This window comes from Colossoma macropomum, unplaced genomic scaffold (assembly GCF_904425465.1).
Source record: "Colossoma macropomum unplaced genomic scaffold, Colossoma_macropomum, whole genome shotgun sequence".
Classification (NCBI taxonomy): Eukaryota; Metazoa; Chordata; class Actinopteri; order Characiformes; family Serrasalmidae; genus Colossoma; species Colossoma macropomum.
The window spans coordinates 16,789,333-16,815,842 of NW_023494801.1; the positions used below are offsets into that span (position 1 = coordinate 16,789,333).

The 26,510-nt window shown below is 40.8% G+C and overlaps 3 protein-coding genes across 3 annotated transcripts; all 3 read left to right on the forward strand.

Annotated features, from left to right (window-relative positions):
* The first annotated feature begins 1,506 nt into the window (after positions 1-1,506).
* On the forward strand, positions 1,507-7,750 carry cbx4 (chromobox homolog 4 (Pc class homolog, Drosophila)). The gene is made up of 5 exons (XM_036590009.1): positions 1,507-1,907; positions 2,031-2,074; positions 2,656-2,721; positions 4,128-4,194; positions 4,663-7,750. Exons 1-5 carry the CDS (start codon positions 1,839-1,841, stop codon positions 5,986-5,988), a joined length of 1,572 nt encoding a protein of 523 aa, XP_036445902.1. The 5' UTR covers positions 1,507-1,838; the 3' UTR covers positions 5,989-7,750.
* A 5,802-nt stretch (positions 7,751-13,552) lies between these two features.
* Positions 13,553-15,933, forward strand: cbx8a (chromobox homolog 8a (Pc class homolog, Drosophila)). The gene is made up of 5 exons (XM_036590010.1): positions 13,553-13,676; positions 13,864-13,907; positions 14,271-14,336; positions 14,463-14,529; positions 14,831-15,933. Exons 1-5 carry the CDS (start codon positions 13,608-13,610, stop codon positions 15,476-15,478), a joined length of 894 nt encoding a protein of 297 aa, XP_036445903.1. The 5' UTR covers positions 13,553-13,607; the 3' UTR covers positions 15,479-15,933.
* A 3,317-nt stretch (positions 15,934-19,250) lies between these two features.
* On the forward strand, positions 19,251-25,968 carry LOC118821764 (meteorin-like protein). Its single transcript, XM_036590492.1, has 4 exons — positions 19,251-19,342; positions 20,337-20,713; positions 22,873-22,932; positions 25,649-25,968. The coding sequence occupies exons 1-4, from the start codon at positions 19,251-19,253 to the stop codon at positions 25,966-25,968; spliced, it is 849 nt and encodes a 282-aa protein (XP_036446385.1).
* The last annotated feature ends 542 nt before the right edge of the window (positions 25,969-26,510 follow it).

The window sequence follows — 26,510 nt, forward strand, 5'->3', positions numbered from 1 at the left end:
CCTGGTACTATCGCAGAGGAGATAATGCACAGTTGGGTCGGCTGAAAGCATTTTTTGTTCACTATTAGCAAACCACACGAAGTAGACCGTCTCCTCAAACGACACGGTTCATTTAAGAAGTGAATGTGTAACATCAGCAGCTCAAACGAAGCGCTGTGGTACATTTTTTTCGTGCCATTTTTTTTGTTCGCCTCAATGGCAGCAGGGCGTATTCACTTCACAAGCAAATGTGAAGACGCAAAAAAATGAGACGGCGATCCATTTATTCTCGTTTGTAAGCCGTCACCCGCCATAAACGTGTGATTAATTCGACATATTTCGTGGTTTGGATGAGAAACTTGCGCTTTTTAACCGCCAGTAATGGTGATATTTCGCCAGTTCTTTTTCATGACCATATAAGGAAGGGTAGCGCTATCGCGTGCTCGCCTTGCCATAGGTTGGCTGTTGCCGCCTCGAGCTCCACTTTAACCCTTCAGCTGCTAAATTTTTTTCGTTGCTTGCCGTCGTGACACGAAATTAATCGTTCCCAAAAATGTCTTTCACACGTCATTAACGAACAGAAACGGCTGTAGTCGCGATGTAACTTCAGTGTCGGAGCTGTAAAGCGTAGCCCGAGCCCGGCTGTTCGTTTTTTGGCGGCCACTTCCCGAAGATTTGCTCCCTGTGGTAATTCGTTGCATGAAATATCCAGCCGTTTCTACGCAACACTGTAGTTTAATTGATCGTCAAGTGTTAAGTCAGCAGTCCTGGTGTGGTCTGACTGCGTTCAAATTGGATTTGGGAGACTCCGGAGGGAATGGAGTCAGTACAGCGAAGGAATTCTCTGACCTACATTTCACTGGTACCATTAATGGGCTTTCTCCGAGCCAAAAAATAGGAAATTCAGGGAGGAAAGCTCGTCTACAGAGCAGAAATGTGCAAACGACATATGAGATCACTTCGAATGGCCATTATGTGATGCAATGAGCGACTGATAATAGTGGCAGCCTCTCTTGTGTCAGAACTCACCACAGAAGAAAATAGGTGAAAACTTGAGTCCACGTCTCTCTTGTATTTAATGTAGCATATCATGTTCCCTGTCAGTTATATCAGATGCGAATGGCTCATTTATAACACCCCTTTTAAATATGTCATAGCTCATTAGTCGTAAATAGCCTGCAAAATGTCCAGTGAGTACCCTAATCATGACTTGGCAAAAAAAAAGGGTTTGTCAATCTGTTACTGTGAGACATCAACTAAACTGTAATATCATCTGAGTCACATTTTCCAACCTCTATCGGTCCTACATTAATGAGCTAGAGAGTTAAAGTTTACAGAGATTTCTCACTTGGCGATTTCTGAGCTCAGGATGGAGGAAATGTGTTTGGGATTTGCCAAAAAAAAAAGCAGGGTTGACTTTTTTTCGCTCTAAACTGTGTAAATGGTGCACATTTCTGGAGATGGAGATTGCATTGCAGCTGCGATAGAAGAATATTTTGCCATGCTCTCTCTCTCTCTCTCTCTCTCTCTCCACAGCAGCCTGTCTCCTCTGCACTCATGGGATTAGTTTACCCCCCCCTCCCCGCGCTGACGTCACCAGCCTGCCTGGCCATGGCAGGAACTCTTTTCTGAAGCAGCAGCAGCAGCAGCAGCGAGAGCGCCTCACTGCTTACCGCTAACGAGGACCGGAATACGAGCAAGGGTCAGAGAGAGCGAGCGAGCGAGAGAGAGAGAGGGAGCGCGAGAGCGAGAGAGAGGGTGGGCGAAACGAATGAGTCTTCGCCACGGCAGCTGTGAAAGTCGCCGAAATTCGGTCGCGTCCTTCTCCTAAACGCGTGAAAGCGAACCTCGGAGCGAGAATGGATCTACCTGCCGTCGGAGAGCACGTCTTCGCGGTGGAGAGCATCGAGAAGAAGCGCGTACGGAAGGTAAAACTAACCCGCCAACTGGAACCGCGGGGCGAAGACGTGTGCTTGTGCAATTGTGCGTGCGGGGCATTTTTTGAACCTCTAAAAACTCATGACGAATGTTTCAATGTTTCACATTTTCAGGGCAGGATCGAGTATCTGGTGAAGTGGAGAGGGTGGTCCCCGAAGTAAGTCCCAATTTTGTGTCTGTACGGACTAAAAGCAGCGCAAGTCTTTTTTTTCTGGAAATCTAGCAGCATGCAGTGTGTGTGTGCGAGTGTGTGTGTGCGCGCGCTGGAGCGGTTGGCTGTATGTTTGAATGTGTGTGTGTTTCAGATGGAGCTACGGATTCCATCACTAATTTATGCGAGCGAAAGCAGGGGGGGCGTTCTGCCATGTTATTCGATTTTAATTATTTCTGCATAGCTGGCGGTTCCACTTGAAAGTACAGTGCTGTTAAAATGGCCACCGCCGTAGCGTGTTTTTTGTCGACTACACCAAATAGTGCTCTTAAGCGAAAGGCTTGTTTTGCACGGCGTGCTACAGATCACACTCGTGACCAAGTTTTCACGTGTATTTTTTCGTTGCTCAAGTATTTAAAGTCTTGTAATTTGCCAAGCATTATTTACGTTTCTGAAGGGTGATCCTGCCGTGTTTACTCCCAGTAGCATATGTTGCATTTAAGAACACATTGTGGACATTTTGTGTTTTTTTGCTCCTCTACGCTTGACTGAACTACGAGGTAACCTGTTTCTTCTTCATTTTACAGATATAACACATGGGAACCGGAGGAGAACATCCTCGACCCTCGTCTTCTCGTCGCTTTCCAAAACAGGTGAGGCTGAAGGCGAATAGCTGAACTTGAGCTAATGGCCTTATATGGTGCTGGGAGGAGGGGCGCTGCACACTCACTGCTCCTGCTCTGCCGTGGAGCTGAAGATTGATTGCAGCCCCGTTGGCAAAGGCCTAATGACTACAAAGCTTCTCTTGATGCTCGCCCTTCTCAGCACGCTCACATTGTTTATATACCAAACAGCGCGATGCTAATTATATTCCAATACGAGATGGATGAAGGATGAAGAGGAACGTTTCTTTGCTGCTTAAGAAGAAGGAAGACAAAGGTGCGCAACGAAAGAGGCGTGCGAATCATAAAATGCTCGTGTATGAAAAAAGGCGTGCAAAATGTAAAATGTGATTGTATCGTAGGATTATTTTACCATAATGGTACCGTTTTAGTTACATCAGATGTAAATGGTTCATTTATAAACCCTTATTATAATGTCATAGGCAAAATAGAGACGAAGAAGACATGAGCACCCATCCAGTTATTACCCTCATATCAACTCAGTTTTGGCCTGATGATGCCTTTAATGACAGGGCAAAACCTACCCATACTGCCACCTGGTTAAGATGTAGATTTTTGTATGCACACTTTAGGGCCACAAGAGTTGGTGTTCATTGGTGCCACTGTCACCAGAAGTTGTGTGATATAGCTGTGTCCATAGTTCCTGAGTTGAAACCATGTTCAAATAATTCCTTTCTCATGTTGTACATGCAGTCATCAGGTAACAAAGATCTTTAAATAGCTTTTGATCTTAAGAGCTTATGTCACTTTTCTTAGAAGACACCTGATTTGCCAAATATGAAATCATATTCACATATCACATACAATATGTGCTGTGGTTTTCAACATTGGTTGATCACAATCACATTGGTTGAGTAATATGGTGAAACACTACCAGACATGGTTATAACAAAATGAGATACAGGTTGAGGTATGTGAGTGGCCTTTGTCTTAACGTAAATGGTGGGGCTCAGAGACAGAGAGATGAATGTGGTGGCACTGCTTGTTCTTGAGGAATGTAGGTTCATAGCAGGGCCATTACATGTTGTGGTGATAAGGCAACAGTATTTTGTACACAATGCACAGAGGATCTCAGGAATGTTAGGCCTTGAGCTCATTTATATCTGGTATTCATCTTGGTAATATGCAGTGAATGACTGTTTAATTAAAACATTCAGTGTTATTTCTAGTATTGTCAGCAATGCAAGCAACATATCAAGGCTGCCGAGCAGGGCTTTATCCTGAATTTAGATGAATGTTGGCCTGTTGAAATATATGTAAGCCCAATCTTTAACTAAATGCTCCAGTTTGATCTCCTAGTGGAAATAGTTGTTGTACGGTGCCATTGTTCGTCTTTGAAGAATAATATTTTATTTTTTGTATTTGTTTGGTTTCAGAGAGAGACAGGAGCAGCAGATGGGATATCGCAAAAGGGGACCTAAACCCAAGCACCTCCTCATTCAGGTAAACACTGAATATAACAGAATTATTACACAATCACAGTAATATTGATTGTTGAGTAAGACAACTTTGTGAAGGAGCATTCTATATATTTCATTACTAAGTTATGATTTTATTGCTATCTGTGTAGCAGAGTCTTGTATTTTATAGTGAATGGGTAATTCTGTATGCTGAAGGCTCCTCTCTGTCTGGATCTCTCCTAATGTCCTGAGCTGCTGGAAGATAAATGATAGTGTCATGGATACATAATATATAACTACCGTTGCGCAGCTAATACTTACAATGCAGCTCTGTCAGGAGTGTCAGAATATATAGATAAACATAGATGGATAACCTCTCTCAGCCCATCTCTGTGTCTAGCATTGTATCTGATTCAAAGCCAAACGTATGGTAAATTCAATGGTAAATCTGCCTTTCAGATTTCACTTCCTGGATTCTTTGTTTTGTTAACCTTTGCTTTCTTTATTCCAGCTGCCTGCATTTGCACGGAGGTCCAGCATCCTTGCCGGTCTTCAGGAGACGTCACTGGATGACGAAAACCAGCTCAAAATGGATTCACTTCAATTGCACAGGTCCCAGCCTCAGCAATACCAGCTCAACAGCAAAAAGCACCACCAGTACCAGCCCAACAGCAAGGAGATACCAGCAGAACCACACATCAACGGCAAGAAGAAACATTTCTACCAGCTTAACAGCAAAAAGCATCATCACTATCAGCCAGACCCCAAGATGTATGACCAGCAACCCACAAAGCCTAAAGAGGTCAAAGGACATGACCCCTCTATTAAAGGATGGGCCCTCCCTCCAGCCTTGCAACAGAAATGGGCACGTGACAAGGACACTGGCTGCCTAAATAAAGTAAAAGATCTGGCTATGGAGCATAAACAGTTACCAGTCACTGCTAACAAAGAAGAACAGACATTGAAGACCAGTTCAAAGGAGGCTGCAGTTTCCAGTGGCATTAGCAGTAAGATGAAGATAATCAGGAATAAAAACAAAAATGGCCGAATTGTCATTGTCATGAGCAAGTACATGGACAATGGTGTCCAAGCATCCAAAGTGAAAAATTTGGACTCTTCTGGAATGGAGAGGCCACAACAAACTGAGGAGTCTATAAATGGCAGTGTAGGCAATGTTCTAACAGTGACGTCAGGCCAGGAGAATGGTGTCAGCAGTACCTCTGCTAACAGTTCATATGTTCACAAAGTGCCTCACAATAGATTTGAGCTCTCAAAGGCAAAAACTAACACAGAGGTGGAACACAAAACAGAACAAAAGTTGGATCTGATTGATTTATCCAATGATGAGCCTCTGCAACTGACCAACAAACCCAGCTCTTCACCCAAATCAATTGTGACAAATGCTCCATCTCAAAAAGACTCAACAAGTTACCAGCCCAATCATCGCAAACGCAATCTGTCAGAGCCTAATGAGGGTGGTAGTGATTGTAAAAGGTTGCTCAGCTCCAGGAGTATTAGTGCTCCCAATCCTGTCTTCTCATCCCCTCAGAGGGAACCTATAGATCTCCATTTCTCTGGCAAAAACACCAACAGGACCTATAGTTATGACGTTACTGATGCCATTCCTGAAGAACCTATTGACTTGAGCTGTGGAAAGACTAGACTACAAGCAGAACCTCCTGCAAACCCCCACGGTACAGTGGAGGACACCCCTGAGACTTCCGAGAAATCGGAAGAACGAACCACCTACTTTAAGCCATTTGCGGGGAACATCATCATTACAGATGTCACCACAAATTGTCTGACTGTGACCTTTAAGGAATATGTCTCAATTTAATGGCTGTTGCTACACTGCTGATACTTACATGGATATGTAGATATGTAATTATATTGAGAATTCTGCACATATGTACTATAATTTTTCATGTATAGAAATGAAATGAATATTTTTTCTTTACAGTGTAGTTTTTACTTTCATTTGGAATATCTGAAGGCCTGTAAATGCTCAGTGTAAAAATGTTTTGGAAGTTTAAGGACATGTACAGCATCTACTCGGGGTAAATTAATAGAAGTTGAGCTTAAAGGTTTGTTAAAGCATCACTGACAAAGCACTTACTTTGTACCCAGACCTTGCACACTAAATGGAATTGACAGAAGATATTTGTACTTGATGTTAAAAACTTTAACCATCCCTGATGATCTGTTCCTGTTTTGCTTTCCTGGCATGGTTTACAATTACACCTTTCATGCAAATATGTCTGTGTCATTTAAAGCAGGTTAGTCTGGGCTTTTAATGTCATGTGGCCTTCAGGGTGTTTTAAGATTATGTTCATATTTCAACGCTAATACCACACATTGCCATTACTGAAGAGTAGTTGATTCCATTATCAGAAATATTATATAGCACAAATCTGCTGGATGTGTTAGCCTTCAAGGTCTTTGTTGTGCAATGTTGAAGTAGCCTCAGTCATACTCACCTGAGTTTGGTCGATTGGTTATATTTACCTATCTGTTTAATGTGTAAGCTGCACTTTGTCATCATTTAAGATGCTTTGTCATTGAAAATGAACAATGCTGGTTTTACACTGATCAACAGGGTGGATTTTCCCTTTCATACTATTGTGGTGAATTTCATGCTAACTAACTTGTTATATACCATTACATGTTGCTGGAGTTTCCTGGCGTATTCATTGTGACATTCAAATGAACAGAATAACTGGAACTTTTTTGAGTCTTGATGTTTCTTCATATTTAACTGTTTAGACTGCTCGTCATCCTAGCTTTTTTAAACCAGTTGCTGACTTGGCGTGACATGCTAATAGCAAGGTATGACCAATCAATATATTTTAGACAATGCATAATCCTGTAGCACAGGCTATTGTAAAACTGCTGCTAAAGTTTTTTTACTTAGTTGAAGTAACTTTTTCTTGAGAAAATGCTGAATTTAATGTAGTCTACATTAGAGTCTAAATTTGCCTTAATTGAAAACAAGATACAGAGTACACAGTGGCGATATATGGTACCAAATCTTTACAAAGCTTATTGTAGTGATCGTAACATCAATCTTAATATCCTAGTCGGAGATTCCATGTAGCAGGATTTTTGAATGGAGCTGACTGTGACCATGGTGTGGACAGTACAGTACCTGTCCACAGGTTTGACAGAACTGACAAATCCCAGTTTATGTACGCATGGGTGACAGATTTGGAATCCCTGTCCTTCATAGCTAGATTGCTGAAAGCACAACTGAATAATACTGTTCTTCTGTCAAAATATGTTTTAAAAATAAAAACAGAACCTTAACGTATCCATGCAAAAGCTTTCATTAACCATCAATGGTTTTACAAAAGGTAAAAGCTAGGTTAATTCGGAGGGCAGTGGTTAATTAAGTTAATTCACACAGCAGTCTAGTTCTGTTCATCCTAATATCTTGTGCCTGGGATCAAGATAAAAGTAGAGTGAGCCAACTACTCACTGCATGTAAGCTAACAAAACTGTTGTTCATTTCAGAAATGACCTCGAATGCACCCGAAACTGTTGGAATTATTGAAAAACAAACTCTTTATAAGGGTGTAGAAATAAAGGACTAAGTTTCGGAACTTGTGTTTGGCTCTTTTATTTTAACAGGTGTTTTGGAATCGGCAGGCCGTTATTTATCTGTGGCCATCTGGGTCGAATAATCCAAAACAAAGACACACCTCATATAATGTGTTATTTTGTGTGTGATGTAACCTCAGCCTTAGAATTTCACTGTAAGAGTTACAAGTACTGTGAGTTCATAGTGTGACCTTCACCTTTGCTTGACATTTGGAGTTCACTTCAAGTGCTTATCAGTGACAGCATCACATTCAGAACATGCACAGTTACACGCTGCTTGGTATGCAAGCCTGATAAGCCCTAGCTTTAATGAACAGCGATTCAAAAGCCTTTTCTCATCTAAAAACCCTCTTGTAAAGTAATGCCTTTAGCCTGGTATTTAGAATGATTACTATGGATCTAACTCGCACACTAAATGTCTATAAAAAATGTGAACGCTAGACACAAGTTTAAGATCATCTGGCCATTCATTTACAAGTTTTCAAGAGAGCTGCTTTGTTTCTGGCAGGAGTCTGTAATGTGATATCCCCCTCAGCCGCACTCTTCACACGTCATCCACATGTGGTAATGTACTGTAGATTCAGAACATCAGCAACTAATGTTTAATTGCTGTGTAATGGTGAACATATGTTCCAACACATGATGCCACCCTGCCATCGCAGATGCATGTGTTTTCAGATCTTTAGATTTCTTCGTGTAATACAAGGCCAGAGAGGATGTTGCAGGCTCTTTCCTAATTTGTCATACTCTAATGTAATACGAATTTGAGTCTATGTACTGAAGTAGCCTTCAGGAAAAATATAGCATGTCTTCAGTTTATGTCTGCAGTCCACACACTGTTGGCCAGTGAAGAGTAAACCTCAGTGTAATTTGTAATGAGGAAATTATGTTGCCTGTAAAACATACTAACACACTAACAAAAGTAGAGATAAGAAGATATACATTAATTTCAGAGCCAATTTATTCCATGGCTGAACTAATGACTAATGCCGGTAGGATTTGATGTTCAGTAAAGCTGACACAAAATTCAAAATGGAGAAATAAGCATTGTTTCCAATAGATATACTTTTACTACCAATGTTTGACCTCTCAATGTGTCTTTTTATTCTTTGGTGTAATTGGTCCTCATCTTTTGTGCCTACAGCTGGTTGTTTTATAACACTGTCATTACGCTGTTGAAGACTGTGTAACGTGTATATGTCTAATAAAATAACTCTCTTCACGTAAATGAATAGTTACAATGATTAGAAATTAACTCTGCCCTGAAATCATTAGCTGAAAATAGCAGATAAGCTACAACGTTTGGGCGGCAAGTGACTCTAAAAATGACCTTCTCCCTCGGAAACAAACACAAAGCCGAGAAGCTTCGTAAGAGTCTTCATGTATTAACCCGTTTCAGTTCCCTATTAGCTGATTAGAGTAACTTAAGTTGACAAAGGCCTTGCTGATAGGCATCATCCCTGAAATCGAAACGAGAAGCTGACCAAAATTATACGGCAAGATTAGTGAGAAATGAAACGAAAATCGAAACGACACTCCCCAGGGCTGTTCTGTTTTAATTACCTTGAAATGAACGTATGCAAATACACAAGTGGAGCTGCTTCATAGGCTACTCTTATCTAAAATGTACATTTGCATGATGTAAAAAAAAAGAAATATAACACCGTGGACTAATAAAAGGGAAGCTCCTTTTCATGCTCTCTTAGCAAAAAGGAATCTCTGACTTGTAAAATTGTGGTCCTCTTTTTAAAACCATTTTAAAAGTCCTCCATCCTGGAGAAGAAGCATTTTAACTATGCACGTATTTAAACATGTTTTAAGTTGACATGGTTCTATATATAATCGCCACCTTTACTACAGAAAGCTCTGAAGAAGGGTGCAGGCAACAGATAGGACAATAATTCCCCAGTGAACTTTGACTTCTGACTGAAATATCTGAGGCATCTGAAGTGGTGTAAATTTGGACTGAATTTGTGAGCTGAGACTGAGATGGAATGAAACCTCGTCGTTAAACCGCCTCAGCGGGCTGTAAGCTGTATATCACAGAGCGAACTTGACTTCAGCTCCTCAAGCCGAGTCGGTTTAGGAAAGGACTGAGTGGCTCTGCTGCTGCCCAAAAGTTTACCTCCATTTTCAGCGAGTGCCGTTTGAACATTTGAACTGTTCGTTCGTTGCCGTGTGACTTTAACGTGTCATCGTGTCGGACATGTCGAGGGGGCTCTCAGAGCCGCGAGACCTCCAACACGGCTACGCGTTGGCGAAACGTTAATCAGGGCGACCATTTAAAGCTGCTGAAAAACGTTTCCCCCGCAGCTGGAGAAAAGAAAATGGCTGTCCTCTCCTCCTCCACTTATTCAGATCACGGCACGTAGGCTGTATAAATAACGCGGCGTGCTGACGCCAGGGTCCGGGCTCTAAATTAACCTGGAATGCACATCAGGCAGCTGAAGAGCTCGCAGGGGCACGACTTTCACAGCCGACCATCGAAGGGGTCGATAGATTATCGACTAAAGAGCGGTTGTAGCCTACTAGCATCAAAACCTGCCTGTAGTCCGTGTGTCAGCAGCCTAAAATGATGTATTATGTAAGCAGGAGACGAAGCAGCCGAGCAGAGAAGACTGAGTGATTCAGCTCTGCCATGTTGTATATTTTTCACTGTTTTTTTTCACTCTCTGTGTTCGTGTCACTCTCCTGTTTGAGTTCATGAACTGTTCCTCTTCGCCCTCTTTGCGGTTTCACACATCAGTCGTCATGACATTTGGAGGGGTTGAGGTGAGGGGGGGGGTGAGTTGAAATTGGCTTATTTTACAGTTCGACCAACTTGGTCAGTCAAATGATCATAGTCTATTTTAATTGGTAACCTCAACTGAAAAAAGACACATCCCCGCTATCGAAAAAAAATAAATGAAAGAAAAAAACAGCCACCTGGACATTGTTTTGACAGGTGAGTGGTGGTCCTCAGCGTCCCACTGACTGGAACGTCAAACCTCACGCGCGAGGTGACGCTCACGTGCTTTGGCGCCATTTGAGGCGTTTTGGCCGTTTTTTTAAACATTTTCGCCTGTAATATCAATCTTCTTTAGGAGGTGTGAGAGGTGGGCTCTCCTCACAGGTGAAAAGTGAACCGACTGTCTTTTTCTTCTCAGGTCGAGCCGCACTGAGGGTTGCAGCCGAGCGAGTCTGGCGCCATTGTAGCTCTGCAGACACGCGCAAGCCAATCAACGACGGCGCCAAATAAGCAGCCCCACGCATACGACCATCCCGAAAAATACGAGTTTTTTTACGTTTAGACACGGTAAGCATCCGGCTGGTAGAGCTCTCTCAGCTCCGTGTCCCAGTCAGCCGTCCAGCATCACTGAGGGCGCTTTTTACATCCTCTTTGTCCAGCGCGGCTCTTTGTTTGTCCTCCGCCTGACAGCAGAGCTTAATACCGACACACAGCTCCTCAGGGCCGTGTTAGTGTGACAGTGTGAAGCTCGGAACCGCCGCACAGATCAGCTTCTCTAATGTTCTTTGATGTGTTTCCATTTTAGCCGGTTTGCTGGTTTGTGGACTCGCAGTGTTGATGGTTTCATTCAGTCCTCTGATCTCCTGTCAGAATCCAGGCTGAATTATTCCTTTACTCCTATTTAGGTCTGTTATTTGTGTGCCGGGCTTGTGTGGCTAGTAATAAATCGATCTCTCTCCTTTTTTTCTTTTTTTTTCTTAGTTTTTTGCCTAGATATGAAGACAAGATAGCTGCTGAATTCCCAGTTATTAGTTACTTTAACAGTGAAACCTTCACAGTTTCTTCTCTGCATTTGTCATACAAATATTTACATTATTATTACATAATTATTAAATCATTATTTTTCAATGAAACTTTTTTTTTTCCTAAAATTATAGCGTTGGCACGAGCAGCCAGTGAGGTGCTATGACCATTTTGAAACTGACGACCAAATAGATATGAGTAAAATGTGGAACCATATTCTACAGAAATATTCTCATGTCCGACTACATGTTGAATTTCCATTTAGTCTCTGAGCCGTTATGATCTTTTTGACGGTGATGTTTTAAAGGGGATGTTTTAACTGAGCTGAATTAATCTTTTAATTAAATTCAGTTTCGGTCTAAAACACAGTTTACATTCATATACACAACCATTTTCTTCGCGTTTCTTACTAAACACATTTCTATTCTAATCGGTTTATCTGGTTAACGTGAGCTTGCAGTGCATTTTTCTTTCACTGTAAATTCGGCTTAAAATTTCTTAATAAAATCAGATTAAATTGTTACTGAGTTTAGTCCTGATGTAATTATTAAATTCTCACAGATGTGATAAATTAGCACATCTTTTGTTTATTTAAAATACATTAGACAAGCGCAATTTTTATTTATGTGCTCATAAACGGTCTGAAGCTTGACGATTTTAACATCCTCGCTGTTATCATATTAATAAAGTAATAATATAAATAAACGTATAAAAGTATAGAAGTAAATAGAGGAATGTTTTATGCATTAAATAGTATTTTATAAATTATATGAATTTTTAATAACAAATGTATTATTATTATTATTATTATTATTATTATTATTATTATTATTATTATTATTATGGGGCTTTAATTTGCGGGTCAACATAACTGCTAAGAATAAATATTCAAATATTTTTTAACATACAGCGCTGATTTAATAATCATTTAATTGTAAAATTAATTAAAATGGTTTTATTAAAAAAAACAACTCGCAATTGACTTTTCTTTGCGGTGTTAATTGAACGATACGAAGAAAAATCGTAACTTTTTATTTTCTTTAACTAGCATTTAAAGATAAATATAGATTTTAAAGATCTCGCAATCCCACCAGTTCTAAAAGAGACTTCAGCGTTTGGGATGAGGCTGTTTATTAAGATATTTTTTTAAAAAAATGCAATTCATGCAGATTCATTTATATTCACTTTATATAATCGTTTTAATTAACCCTCAAGTCTAATACCAAACAGATTTAGTTCTGTTTACTCTGAGCGGATGAATGTGATTGACAGAAGATCTCTGTCAGTGTGAGGATATTTAGACTGTGTGGATCATCAGCCGCAGAGCTATTTCAGCACAACACGCCTTAAAACACAGACTATTAGATTATAGGGCTGTTAACTTTACAGCTAGCACGGAGCAGACTGTATAGAACCGTTATGAATATGGTTCTGTAGAGCACCAAAAAGAGTTTGGTTACCTTGATACAGCAACGATAGTACAACCTTTTTGGTGCTCTATAGAACCACAACACCTTCTCCGTCAATCTGAAGAACCATTTCACCACGCAACGAACCATTTAAGCGAGGTTCTTTAAAGAACTCATGGTTCTAAACAGAACCATTGCCATTACTAAAGAACCCTTGAAGAACCAGCTTTTTAAGTGTGGGAGTTAAACAGCTAAACGGCTGGTTGATTTAACTCTACGGTCAGTGGCTCTGATATCGCTCGTGTGCTCCTGTGTGTTTCTGTCTTTCTCCTTTTAGCCGAGAGACCTTAAGCAGCGCTATTTGACTCTTCTTATATTCAGAAATGATCTCTCTCTCTCTCTCTCTCCCTCTCTCTCTCTCTCTCTCTCTCTCTGTCTGTCTCTCTCTCTCCTCGGGCTCTCACCGTCGGTTCGTCACTTCCTCGAAAAGACAGCTCAGCTCCGCCCCTCCTTAGCAACTACATTCGCGTAGCAACGGCTCGACCAATGGCCTCAACAACACACGGTCCCACCGACTCCGGTCCCATGGCAACAATTTAGAACGTGATGACGTCTCCGCGGCCGAGTATTATGGGCTGCCGTGGATTATACGGACAGAGGTTGTGGCAGAAAAAAACGCTCTGCGGGGCAGAAGTAAACATGGAGCTGTCTGCAGTCGGGGAGAGGGTCTTTGCGGCCGAATCCATCATCAAGCGACGTATAAGAAGAGTAGGTGTACGGCTTGTGTCATTTGTTACAGTGCTCTGCCCTCGTTATAGGGGGAGCTGGAGATTTGTTCGCGTCCTGTTGGTTTTTGGCAAGTTAAACGTTGAAGGCTAGCTAGCTAGCGCGGCTAGTCTGCTAATTGAGTGCCCGTGTTTTAGCTGCTGTCACGCTCTCTCTCTCTGTCTCGCAGGGTCGAATGGAGTATCTGGTGAAGTGGAAAGGCTGGTCTCAAAAGTGAGTGAGTTTCCCCAGCTGTCTCTCTGTTTTCCTCCTCGTTGCGCTGATAGTTGCATGTGCTCAATGCTAGCTAACGTTAGTTTGCTGCTACCGAGCCGAATGCTAGCAGGTCAGTGCCCGAGCGCCGCGCGCTGCTGCTGCTGCCTAACGGGCTCCGCGGTGTTCGGTGCTAAAACGTTAGCTGGCATTTTAAGGCCAAGCAGAAGGTTAGCATCGGCGCTAATTCTTGGAAACTCTTAAAAATTCACAGATTGCTTGTTTGATTTCTGGTTAATCTGTAATGATTACTTACAATTTAAACGAAAACTTACATGGCACGCTTTTAAGACAGTCATGCCGTTTTCGTTGTTTTCGTTGCAGATACAGCACCTGGGAACCGGAGGAAAATATTCTCGACGAGCGTCTCTTCGCTGCTTTTGAGGAGAGGTTTGTGCACCTTCGACACACGAACATCCACTGTATTTACCTTTTTTCATATTGTAACTGTTTGTCCCAGTCAGATTTGCTGTTTAACACGTGCGGGCTTTTTACACTTCTCGCTTTTCGTTACAGAGAGCGCGAGAGGGAAATGTACGGGCCGAAAAAGAGGGGCCCGAAACCGGAGACTTTCTTGTTAAAGGTGGGCAAGTGGAGCTCGGTGCTCCCGTTATTACAGTGGGCTCTTTAAAATCCGTCTAACTCTCTAAAGTTCACGGACCGTTCGTTGTCTGAACTTAGTTTGTGTGAGGTTTATTTTTTGGAAAGCAGAACGTTTCGTTTTCTAGCCTTATTTCTTCTTTAGTCAGGTGTAAAGACGTTTCAGCCACATCCAGCTGTAAAATGATTCATTTTCAGTGCTTATCAGAATCTTTTGCGTTGTATAAAAATAAACGCGGGTAACAGGGCGCATGCGCTGATCTTGTTTTAAATAATCTTTTCAGGCAAAAGCTAAAGCCAGTGCCAAAAATTACGAATTTAGAAGAGAGATGTCGAGAGAGATCCGAGTGTCCTTCCCCGTGGCGGAGCCCGTGGTCACTCCCCGAGCCCGGGAAGGTCTTCGGACGGTCGTGCCCACTATCTTTCCGCCGAGCACCGTGAACAGGGGCGAAAGCGTTCGAGTTCGCCCCCCGGAGCCGGAGAGGAAAACTCGGCCTGTTCAGGGCCCCGTGGACTTCTTTAACGCGCCCAAAAAGAGAGGACCAAAACCAAAGCCGCGTTTCCCTGTCAGTGCTAGCAGCGGTGCATCCCATGAGTCCTTTAACAGGAGAGCAGACGAGCGCTTTTCTCTGAGCCGCTCTAAAATGGGAGAGACGTCTACCTACGGCCTTATGCAGCTAACGCAGCAGTTTCGCAGCGGGGACGTTCAGAGGCACCTTTCCAGAAACAGTCTGTATAGATCCAGTGATCCGGCCGATGATGATCGACTGTCTCCGGAGCCGCTGGACGTGGAAGAGGAAGGAGGAGAGTCGTGGAGCCCATGTCTGAGGAACATGGAGAAGGTGATCGTGACTGACATCACCAGTAAATCTCTGACTGTAACGATTAAAGAGAGCTCCACAGACAAAGGCTTCTTCAGGGAAAAGAGATGATGGCCTGATGTAAAATAGCTCTGAAACGGTATTATCTAACCAACAGTCTCATTTCTACCCTTTCTTAGTCTCTAACTGTATAGTATGTCTCGCAATCGTGTATATATGTAACAAAAAGAATAGTCTGCATATACATTTCCCTTCGTATTTTCTATGAAAATGTAATTTATTTTTGTACTTCCCAAGGGTTTGTGTAATGTGCAGCAGCAATTAATTGTTTAATTGTTATTTTTTTTCCTAAATGCCCTGGTCAGCTATAATGACTGTAGGCACAGATCGCTGATAACACTCTTTCAGCTTCCAGCACCTTTTATTCAGAGGAAACAGACAGTTCCTCTATTATTATCTGCTATTGTTCTTTATTGTACTGTTGTGTATATTTGAAGGTCTAACATTGTCTGTATTAAAGCACAGAGTAAAAATACGAATATAAATACAAACGTGTGTGTGGCCCAGATATTTAATGCTAATGTGTATTAGATTTCATTGACCTGTCGAGCCTTTCACAGGCACACGTTTTTGACATTTTTCTTTCGGTGTAGGCTTTAAGGAAAACAAAAATGTGCTGAGAACTGCATTTGGCCGAATGTTTGGCTGTTGCTACCAAGTAGTGAATTTTAATGAAGGCCTTGCTGCAGTTGGGCCGTGGTTTTCTTTATTTAGGTCAGTCACTTTGCAATTAAATTCGGTAAAGCTCTCGCTGTATTTTAAGACAGCCGCTGAGGTCCGTCGTCAAAAGCACGGACACGGTCTGTTATCGACAGAAAAAAATTATATATATGCTCGTTCTTCTTTGGCACACAGCAGCATTTTAATTTTTTATTGCGTTGTATGATTTTAACAGTCGCTACAAAACCATAATAATAATAAAATAATAATAAAAAAATAATAGAGTAAAACGGCAAGTGTTTTTATCTGGTTCAAAGTGTAAATCTTTTCTTTAGTGTCAATACATTTTTACTGATTTTTATATCGTTTTTTTATATTTATTTTTACTCGTTGGCTTAAAACGAAGACCTCAGAAGTATTATTAGCTGAATGTCCCAATAATCCCAAAGTAAACACGCGTCCCTTAATTTATGCCGTTTATAGAATTAATAAAAGTATAATGTATTAATGTGTAGTCGGAATTAAACAATGTTCCTCCATAGTGTTAAAATAGTTTGTCTTGGCTGTAGGTTACCAGCATCCTGAAATACAGAAAAAAATAATCAAATGAAAAGTGGAAAATATAAGATCCTTTATGTCTCTGACATTAACGTGTAATGCACCGGATGTTTAATTTTTTGTTTTTTACATATATCTTAATATATATAATCTCACTGCAAAAAAAGGAAAAATAAGAAAACTCACGAGGACTTTTATTATTAAAAATATATAAAAAAAGACGGAAAAAGCTTTCCGCCATTGCAGTGTGGCTCTTTATTTCTCCTGAAATTGGTTACAATAAAATTTAATACTGCGTGCAATTTACGAAATTTACGAGTAATTCATAGTTTATAGAGTCTGAAATGTATAATAATCTAGAGAAACGGACAGAGGGCTCCAAAAATGCTGCGGGTTATTTTTGGATAAAGAAAAACCTGAAACAGATGAATGCTGGGTGATATTTAACGAAACGTCGGGCTGAGTTTTCACAGACTTTGCGTTTACAGATATCTTTAAAAATCTGCTTCAGCTTCAGAGCGCGAGCAGAGAGCTGAGCGCGCTGGCTGGTGTCCTTCACTGGAAGCGCTCTTCGCTGGTCAGTCAGATTGCAGACGGAGGCTGTGATTGCAAGAATTGTTTCCAGACCTGCTTCCCAGACAGGTGTTGAAAAACCACAGAAATCCACAAGATGTCGCCATGACCTTGTTCCAGAACAATCTGCCAGCCGACAGCTCCAAAAAAGCGAGCAGGCCTCCCTCTGTTACAGGCCCAGCGTGGTTCAGCGTCTCTCTTCCAGCAGCAGTTATTGAAACTGAAAATGACCAGTTAAAGGCAGTCATGTCAACTTATAGCACACTTCAATATAAACTAACCATTATCAGACGAGGGATGAAAAGGTTTTAGCGACTCCAGAACCTTTTTTGGGTGGAAAAGATACAGCGATCAGCACGAAGTTTGAACTCAGCAGGCCTGTTTAACCCATTAATGTCCATATGTGAACTTTTACATTTCCTCTGGTCTATAAGTTCTTGTCTGAGCACAAACCTGGAGAATTATTATTAAAATCGATTAAACCATAGCCTGTGTCTACAAGAGACGATCAGATTAAATCCAGCCTCTTAGTTGTACGGGACAACTGATTTTAACAAAACAACTGAAAATCCTAAAAGTATAGTAAAAGTGCAAGAATTAAATGTCATAAAATGCAAAGGAGTTCTTTTAGATGTTCATCCAAGCTGTACATCCTTTAAGAGGTTCTGTTAAGGTTCTTTGTTGGTTATTTTGTCAAGGCAACGGTTATGTATAGAGCTACCACAAGTCAAAGAACCATTTAAATGTTTAGAGCACAGTTTGAACGGTTAAATGGTTCTTCTCTAAACTGTTAAAATGGTTCTTCAAGGATTCTTTAGTAAAGGGAATGGTTCTGTGTAGAATCATTTTTTGCTTAAATGGTACTTTGCATGGTGAATAAATTCTTCAGATTGGTGAAGAACGTGTTGTATATGGTTCCATTTAGAACTTTTTTTAAAATGGTTCTATATAGCACCGAAAAGGGTTCTTCTATTGTTACAAGCTTGAAATCGTCACAATAGCAGAACCCTTTTTGGTGCTATATAAAAGCATTTTTAAAACGTTCTATATAGAACCATATACAACATATTCTCCGTCCATCTATCTGAAAAACCATTTAAGCATGAAATGATTATACATAGAACTCATGGTTCTAAATAAAACAGTGCCCTTTACTAAAAACCCTTGAAGAACCATCTTTTTGAAGTGTTTGATGGAGAACCTGTTGTATCTGGTTCCTTAAAGAACCGTTGAATAAATTATTCTATGTATGATCGAAAAGGGTTCCATTACTGTTATAAGTCAAAGAACATTTTCTGGTACTATATAGAACCCATTTTTGCTAAGAGTGCAAATACAAAATTTAGTAACTGCAGACCAACCAGAAAAAAGGTTCTGTGTTATTTTCTTTATCTCACTAAATATAGTTGTTGGACATGAATGAGTTCAGTTTAGAGGTAACTGCCATATTTAGCTATGCAGTTCTAAAGTGTGGCGTTAAGCCTGTTTTTAATCGCGGAGTGTTTTAATGTCTGCTTTTAAAAATCGCCGCAGGGTGAGTTCAGGTGAAGTGGAACACCTCAGTTTAATAGCATTGGGCTTTGTTACTGTTCTGCTCTGCGTTAACAAATGTCTTTTAATCAGTGCATCATTTTAAAATCAACTGCATCTCGAAAGCCCAGCTGACTGGTGTTCTATTCGAAGATGTTAGAGCTGTAGTTTTCAATAACCTGTTTGTTACAAGCGAGTAAATTGATTATTTAAAATATTACATCATGTGTAATCTTATATCTGTTTCGGGAAACAGCAGGGTGGGATTGAGGATTGAGAGCCCATGTGTTAACCTCATAAATTACACTGAGTGAGGGTGGAGTCGACCCCCTAACCTCCCCCTGAGGGGAGAGAAAGTGTTAAAGCCCTCTGCTTGCCCTGTTGAGAGTCAGTTCTTCGCTGGGTTGACACGGTGCAGCACATCTCAGCGCTCCTGAACTGATGCAGTGCAGAATAATGTGTAGCCTCACTTTCCAACTCAGAGACCTTCTGTTTCGTTGAGATGTCGCTGAAAGGAGGCGGATTACTGCAATTTATACAAACCGTGTGTTTCCTCTCGTGTTGTTCAGCAGACGTGTGCAGCTGGAGTGGAAGGTGAGAACCCGCGCCGGTGATCACTTTGTATGGATTATTAATACAAATCTGTGATGTTAGATTATTTTAAATACATTGATAGAGAATTAGAGCTGAGTTAACATTTCAAGACGTTATCCAAGCTCTGTTAACCAGAGCGGCAGGACAAACTCAGACCGATTCAGACAAACCGAGACAAATTCAGGTCAGTTTATTCAAGCAATTTTCAGAGGGGGATGAATCCCGATAATTTACAGTAATACAGTCAAAACTTTATTGGTTCTGAAAGAACTGGCTGATACAATTCAGTTGTTTTTAGGCATATCCAGTGCACCTTTTAGTGGTTTTAAACACTTTTTTTCAGTAGTTTTTAAGCAATCCGAATGCAGGTTTTAGAGTTTTTTTCATTATTTAGGTGTTTTTAGACATTTTCAATGCACTTTTTGATATTTTTGTTTTTGGTAATGAATAAATATATCTCTCTATCCGTCCATCTGCCTGTCTCTTAATCTATCTAGTTACATGTTTTTCTTTAATTATACCTGATTTAATAAACTCTATCTATCTATCTATCTATCTATCTATCTATCTGTTCATCCTCTCGCTCACGTTTCACCGAATTACTCACTATTCATTTACATACTTATTTTTGTATTCATTTCACTCATTCATTCGTCAGAATAGGGTTTATTCGCCACTTCCATTATTATGTATTAGGAATTTATCTTGATATTTTGGTCACAACAGCAAAATCTATATTTATATTTATATTTACTCATTGAATCATCAATAAACAGCATACACAGAACACAGCTTAGTCGTATGTACGTGTGTACAGAAGTAAGGTGCATGGCAGATTACACAGTTACTGCGCGGGTCCAGCAATATAGTATGTAGGAAATATGCGCTGTGCAAGACGCAGAAATGACGATGGCAAGTCAACACTGTATTCATTTATTCATTTCAGTTTCAGTTTTCATTTCTGTGCGTATGTGTTTGTTTTTGTGCTGGTCAGCGGCTTAGTGCGGGATCCTCTCTCAGGGCCGGTCCAGCAGGTCAGTCTGCGCTGCTCTGCGGGCTCAGTCCGCTGGCTCTTCCCGCGTCTCGCGCTGCGTCTCCTGCTGAAGCCGAACGTGGCTTCCGCGCGCCCCGCCGCGCTCTGCATTAAAGCCTCGCGCGCGTCCCGCGGCGCCGCTGTGTACGCGGAGCGAGCCGGAGAGCTGCAGCTGCTCGTGGAGGACGGAGAGCTGCCCGAGCAGGTGCACTGCGTCCGCACGGACGGAGTTCAGGGAGCGGCCATCTTCCTTCAAGCCAACCCGCAGAGCGATTTCCGGCGGCGAGCAGTGAGCTTCCGGTACGAGCTGCTGCAGGAAAAGAGCATCGCGAGCAAAGGTAAAAATACAGATAGACACAGATCAGCCATGACACTAAAACCACCTACTGGTTTCTACACTCACTGTCCATTTTATCAGATACACTTACCATAGAAGTGCACTTTGTAGTTCTACCATGATCCACTGCTCAAATAATATCTGCTCTGTGGTGGTCCTGTGGGGGTCCTGACCATTGAGGAATGGGTAAAAGGGGGTTAAAAAAATATGCAGAAAAACAGATGGACTACAGTCTGTAATTGTAGAACTACCAAATGCACCTACGTGGTAAGTGGAGTTGATAAAATGGACAAAGAGTGTATAAAAGGTGGTTTTAATGATATTATCAGTGTTTATGAGATGGGCTTTGAGCTAGTAACAAATAGGAGAACAGAAAATATTACATATGTACTTCCATTCTTATAATCATCTGTTCATTCATTGCTAAATGAACTCCTTAATTTTTGCACTGTAGTCTTCAGTTTGACTCAAACAGAAGTCATATGTTTGTAGACATCTAAGGTTTCTTCTGAAGTCAAGGGTATTAAAAGGGAGTTTTCCCTTTTTCTACACTAACAGCCTCTACTCTTCTGGAAAGGCTTTACACTAGATGTTGGAACACTGCTGTGAGGACTTGATTGAATTCAGCCACAAAAGGGGCAGAATACTTTGGAAAAGTAGGCATGGTTGGATACAGACTACGCTGTCTTAAATGTATTCAGTTACATATTCCATTACAATATATACAAAAATAACATATTCACGACACATTTAGAATACATTTATAATACACCTTGATGAGGCACATGGGAAAAACTACCTCACTGTTACTGGTTGGCAGGGTTCTTTACATAATTCTTCTCTTAATGTGTTTCTTTAAAGATTCGCTTAATTTAAATGAAGTTATAAAATTCATTGCCTTATTTTAGGTTTTCCTTCTCCTTAGGTTTCCAGCTTCAGTCCACTCTTGTTCCCATAACCCTACTGCCATCTTATTAACGAAGCAAATAATTCACCATATCCCAATAACAAAATCTTGCAAATTTGACTAGCTATGTGATTTTGAGTTAACTGAATGTATGTAACTTGTCATGAAACTTATGTACGAGTCCAGTACAACACCAATACTAAGCTTATTGCTCTTAAACATGTCAACTACTGAGGAGCCTGTTTCATTCCTCAAAAGAGTAACTGAGATTAATAACACTGATTTGTTAGTCTACTCAGGCTTTAACAGGAACATCAGCGTTTGTAAAGAAGCCATTTTTTAAGTTCTTTAGAGTCCTTCTTTACATGTCATGCGCTGATTTTAAAATATTTGGTAAACATGTATATTTTAAAATATTTGGTAACTCATCCTAACAGTACTGGATGGAGCTCCACCACTCCAGAGAACACAGTCCCACTGCTCCGTAGTCCAGTAATGGAGCAATCATGTCCTCTATGGAGATTAGACAAGCGGTGTGAGCGCATGAGTGCTCCTTCAACTAACTGAATTCACTATGTAGAAGGATATATTTGTGCTTGTAGTCTACATTAACACACAACACTTCTGGAGTTTACTCAGCGCTGTTAGCTGTAAGGAGTTAGTAAAAAAGATCACTAATTTTCTCTTGTCATCAGGCCGTGCTCACCGAAACAGAGTTTTATAAGCTGTTTCATCATTTTACTGATTCAAAATGCCATCTGCCCTGTCAAAAGTTAGGTCAGCAGCCTCACCTCTGCATAAAGACGTCAACTGCTTCTTAAATTCCAGGGATTCCTAATCATTCTAAGTATATGAGAGTACGACAAAAGCTAAGACAGGAGGCCGTGTTTGTCTGACCTCGCTCTCCCAGAGCTGATAGCGAAGAATTCAAATTTCACCCACATGCCTTCTTCCTCAGTGACAATTCAATTAACTCTATACAATAAGAGGATAAGGCTAAATTCAAGACCAGCTCTTTTTCTTCGCAGATGGACAGAGGTTGACATTTGGGATTATACGCCACATGCTTCATATACCCCTCAAGGCTCCTTGGAGTCTTTCATAGCAGATGATGACCACTCTCTAATAAAGTGTGGTTAAAAGTTAATTAGTCTGCTCTCTTGCCATGAACCACAGCTCCCAACAAAGTGTGTTTTGTGTGACCATGCTATCTTCTGCTGATTTCTCCACTTTGTCTCTCTTCTCCCTCACAGCTGCCTGCCGACCATGCAATGACTCTGAGATCCTCCAGGCCATCTGTACTAGTGACTTTGGTGAGTGCCATTGACGTTGTTCAGTATTTTAATAGGCTCACACTGCTCACTACTAGGGGTGGGTGGTTATCATACAGTCGCTTCAAAAGGGTTTTGGACATTTGTGCGGTACCTAAAATGTATTAAGTTCACTGTGTTAAGAAACAAAATGTCAAACCAAGTGGCATTTATTTTAAACAGACCATTCCAAGTTTTTTTTCTCTTTGGCTGAGTTTTCTTTTAAAGGGCTGCTGGTGTGAGTCAAACTGTTATTGTTTGAGTAAGTGCTTTGCAGACTTTTGCAGGTTTGCATTCAAAATGTCTTTGTTTATGTCTGATTTCATGATACCATCAGTGAACACAAGCTCACCATTGTAAGAAAAACAGCCCCAGGCTTTGTCCTTTACAGTCCTCTTAATGCAGTTTGGTAGAATTCTTAACCCTGGCTTTCACAAAGAGTCTATCAGCAGTTTGAAATTGTGCTAAAAGTGTTTTTACTGAAACAAATATCATTTTGTGAAAGATTTTATTAAGTAAGTTAAACTTTCATCTCATTAAAGTTTACCAATGGTGAAGTGTCCAAATATTTTGGTATGTCTGTATGTTATGTTTATCTCAAGAAAACTGGATGGCAGCCCGTTACGCCATTTTCTTATTTTATTAATTTATTTGTAACAAATGTATAAACAGAATCTACATACACTCGAGAACACAAAGGTGCAAACAGTTCTACTGGTTACAAACACGTCATGAATCTGACGTGGACTTTTACTTAGGACCTTTCTCAAGAACTAATTTAAGAAAAAACATAGGAAGATATTGGTGAATGAGGCTCCTAGTTTTTAAATGTGGCTTTCTCATCTTGATGGTGCATTTTGTCTGTTTCAACTTTGTTGCAAATTTCAGAAAAAGTAAATATACATATCAGGCATTGTGTAAAAGTATTGTCATGTTAGATTCTCGTTACCTTTATTTCTGAAATAAAAATACAATACAGTCCTATGCAAATAGCAAGCTGGGATTACCTTGTGATAAATGAGGTAGTGTCAAAGATGACCCCTACTCGATCACTTCAGATCACTCTACTCTTTTGTGTGGGTGTGTGCACATATGCATTTGTGTGCCAGTGTGTGTGCTAGGAAAGAGTAGGTTTTGCAAACTCAGCATCATGAATCATGAAAGATAATACCAATAATAACACTGATCATTCTCGAGTGTTATGAATCAGCCCTATTTATCAGAGTAGTCAGTCTCTCTCTTGGACGCCGAGGTTAATTTATTCCTTGAATAGCTGCGTGCAGGGCGAGGGCCTGATCTGTTCCCAGCAAGCTGCTGCTCTGCCTCTGCTGAGAGGCCTGGCAGATGTGGGGGCTCTGGCACACACAATGGGAGGCACATGGCTTTAAGGCCAGCGACAGAGCAGAAGCAACGGCTGCTTTGAACTCACTCCATTTATAGGCTGACCCTCGTGCCCTAATCTCACAAATCGCCACTTTTTGATGAGGGAAAATAGCTGGCTAATGAAAGTGTAAATGCTGGCAAGGAGTGAAAAAGGCTTTTACTTGCCTCGCTGTGATGCAGTGTGTGGGGGGATGGGAGAAGTTTTGGAGGGAGAGTGGTAGAAAAGGACCCTTATCCTCAGCAGGATTTATTCAAAAGGAGAAAACTCATTATTCTCATTCACTCACGCAACTCATCAGTTATTAACAAGCCCATCATGAGGCAAAATTAATTCGTTACAGTAGGAAAAACATTAAAATATGCAGGGAGTGGGTACTTCTGGATTATAATATAAGCCCTATTCAAGCTTCTTGTACAAGGGGTCATCTAATGTAATTTGTAAGGGATTTGACTGTCCACTTGATACAGGATATAGTATCTGCAGTTAACCCAGATTGAACCTTCATAACCCTGTTATTCACGCCAGCAAGCGCCACACTCAATAACAATAACAATACAGCACACAGCCATGATTGTTACCAGGTTTTGGGATTACATTACAGTGATGTTGATTTGATCAAGACTACTATTGCTGAGGGAACCCCAGGATCGTCATATTACAGAAGGTTATTTGCTCATCAGGGGAAGCAAGGGAGGCTTGGCGTCCACAACAAATTACTCTAAATAAACTTAACACATTATATGTTGTTTTTGTATCAGCCCCCAACTTTTACATGACTAATTTTAGAAAATTGTGCTTACAGTTTCTTCCAAGAGAATTCACAGCTGCCAAAGATGAATACCTGACAACATACAACCTCTCTGATAACTAAGCTGGTCAGTTAGAATCAATATGAAAATTAAGCAAAGTAATTTGTTTCAACTTGATATGTTCATTATTTGTCTGTTCACATGGTTAAAAAAAACAAAAAAATCACATTCAAATCATATATCAAAATATGTATTTAATCAAAATATATGTATGTTGCACAGCTAGGGTTCTCAGGAATCTGCATAATCCCATTTGGCCTGTGCCATGTCAGACAGCTAAATATGGTGTTTAATTATTGTGATCCAAATAAGTAGTCTAACATTCACATTTAGGTGCTATTGGGTGTAGTGGCATTCATTTTTTGCACTGTGGCCCATAGTTACACCACTGTTTTTATGGTCTTTAGGATTCTTAATGGGTTGTTTGAGCTTTCTCTAACTGCATATATCTTGTTGCCAGACAGTGCATTACACACTCTAATAAAGACTTTGTCTGAATCATTGGACACTTTTTCTGTTCTATCAGTGATCCGTGGCTCCATACGTAATGTATCCCATCATCCTGAGCGGCAGACGTCCGTGATCGAGGTGGAGGAGGCCCGAGTATACCGACAGCGCAGCAGCATCTTTGAGAGAGAGCCGATCATGTCTGGCCACTGGCACGGCCACATCCACACCCCCCTGCAGTGCCACGTTAAAGCCGGAGCTGGCCAGTTCCTCTTCACCGGAGCTGAGCACTTTGGCGAGGCTTGGCTCAGCTGTGCTCCCAGATTCAAAGACTTTGAGGAGCTGTATTATTTAGCCAGGGCAGCACAGCACATAACCTGTGAATTTCCAATCGACTGATAAGATTCATGCTATGTTATATATATCCTGGCTGTCATAACAAAACCTTGTATCTCTGAAATGGTAACTTCCGCCAAAATGTTTGCATATAGTAAAGGTTGAGATGTCATTCGGAGTGATGTTATGTGAAATACTCCCTTTTAGAAAGTTGTTTACTATGGGGGTGATAGGAACCAGGCGTCTGAAGAAGTTTCTCTAAAAGCCTCCTAACAGGAAGTTATTAAGCAAAATGATTATGAATGCATTGCCTGATGCGTGAGTTGTTGTTTTATGATAGTTTTGAGAAGGTTGTGGCCTAAAACTTTGGTTTTGGATAGTAAATAAAATGGTAATTTTTGTGTTGTAGACCTCACAACCTCTGGTTCCTATCACCAATCTATTGACTCGGATTTCTCAAGCCACTCTGATTGACTTCGCTTACTTGCTTACTTATCTCGACAATTGAATTATGCAGAAATTTTGAAGGAAAAAAAAACATTTAAAGAGGAAGGAACAAACGTTCTTAACTTTATTGTGTGCTTATAAGACAAGATTTTATTTTG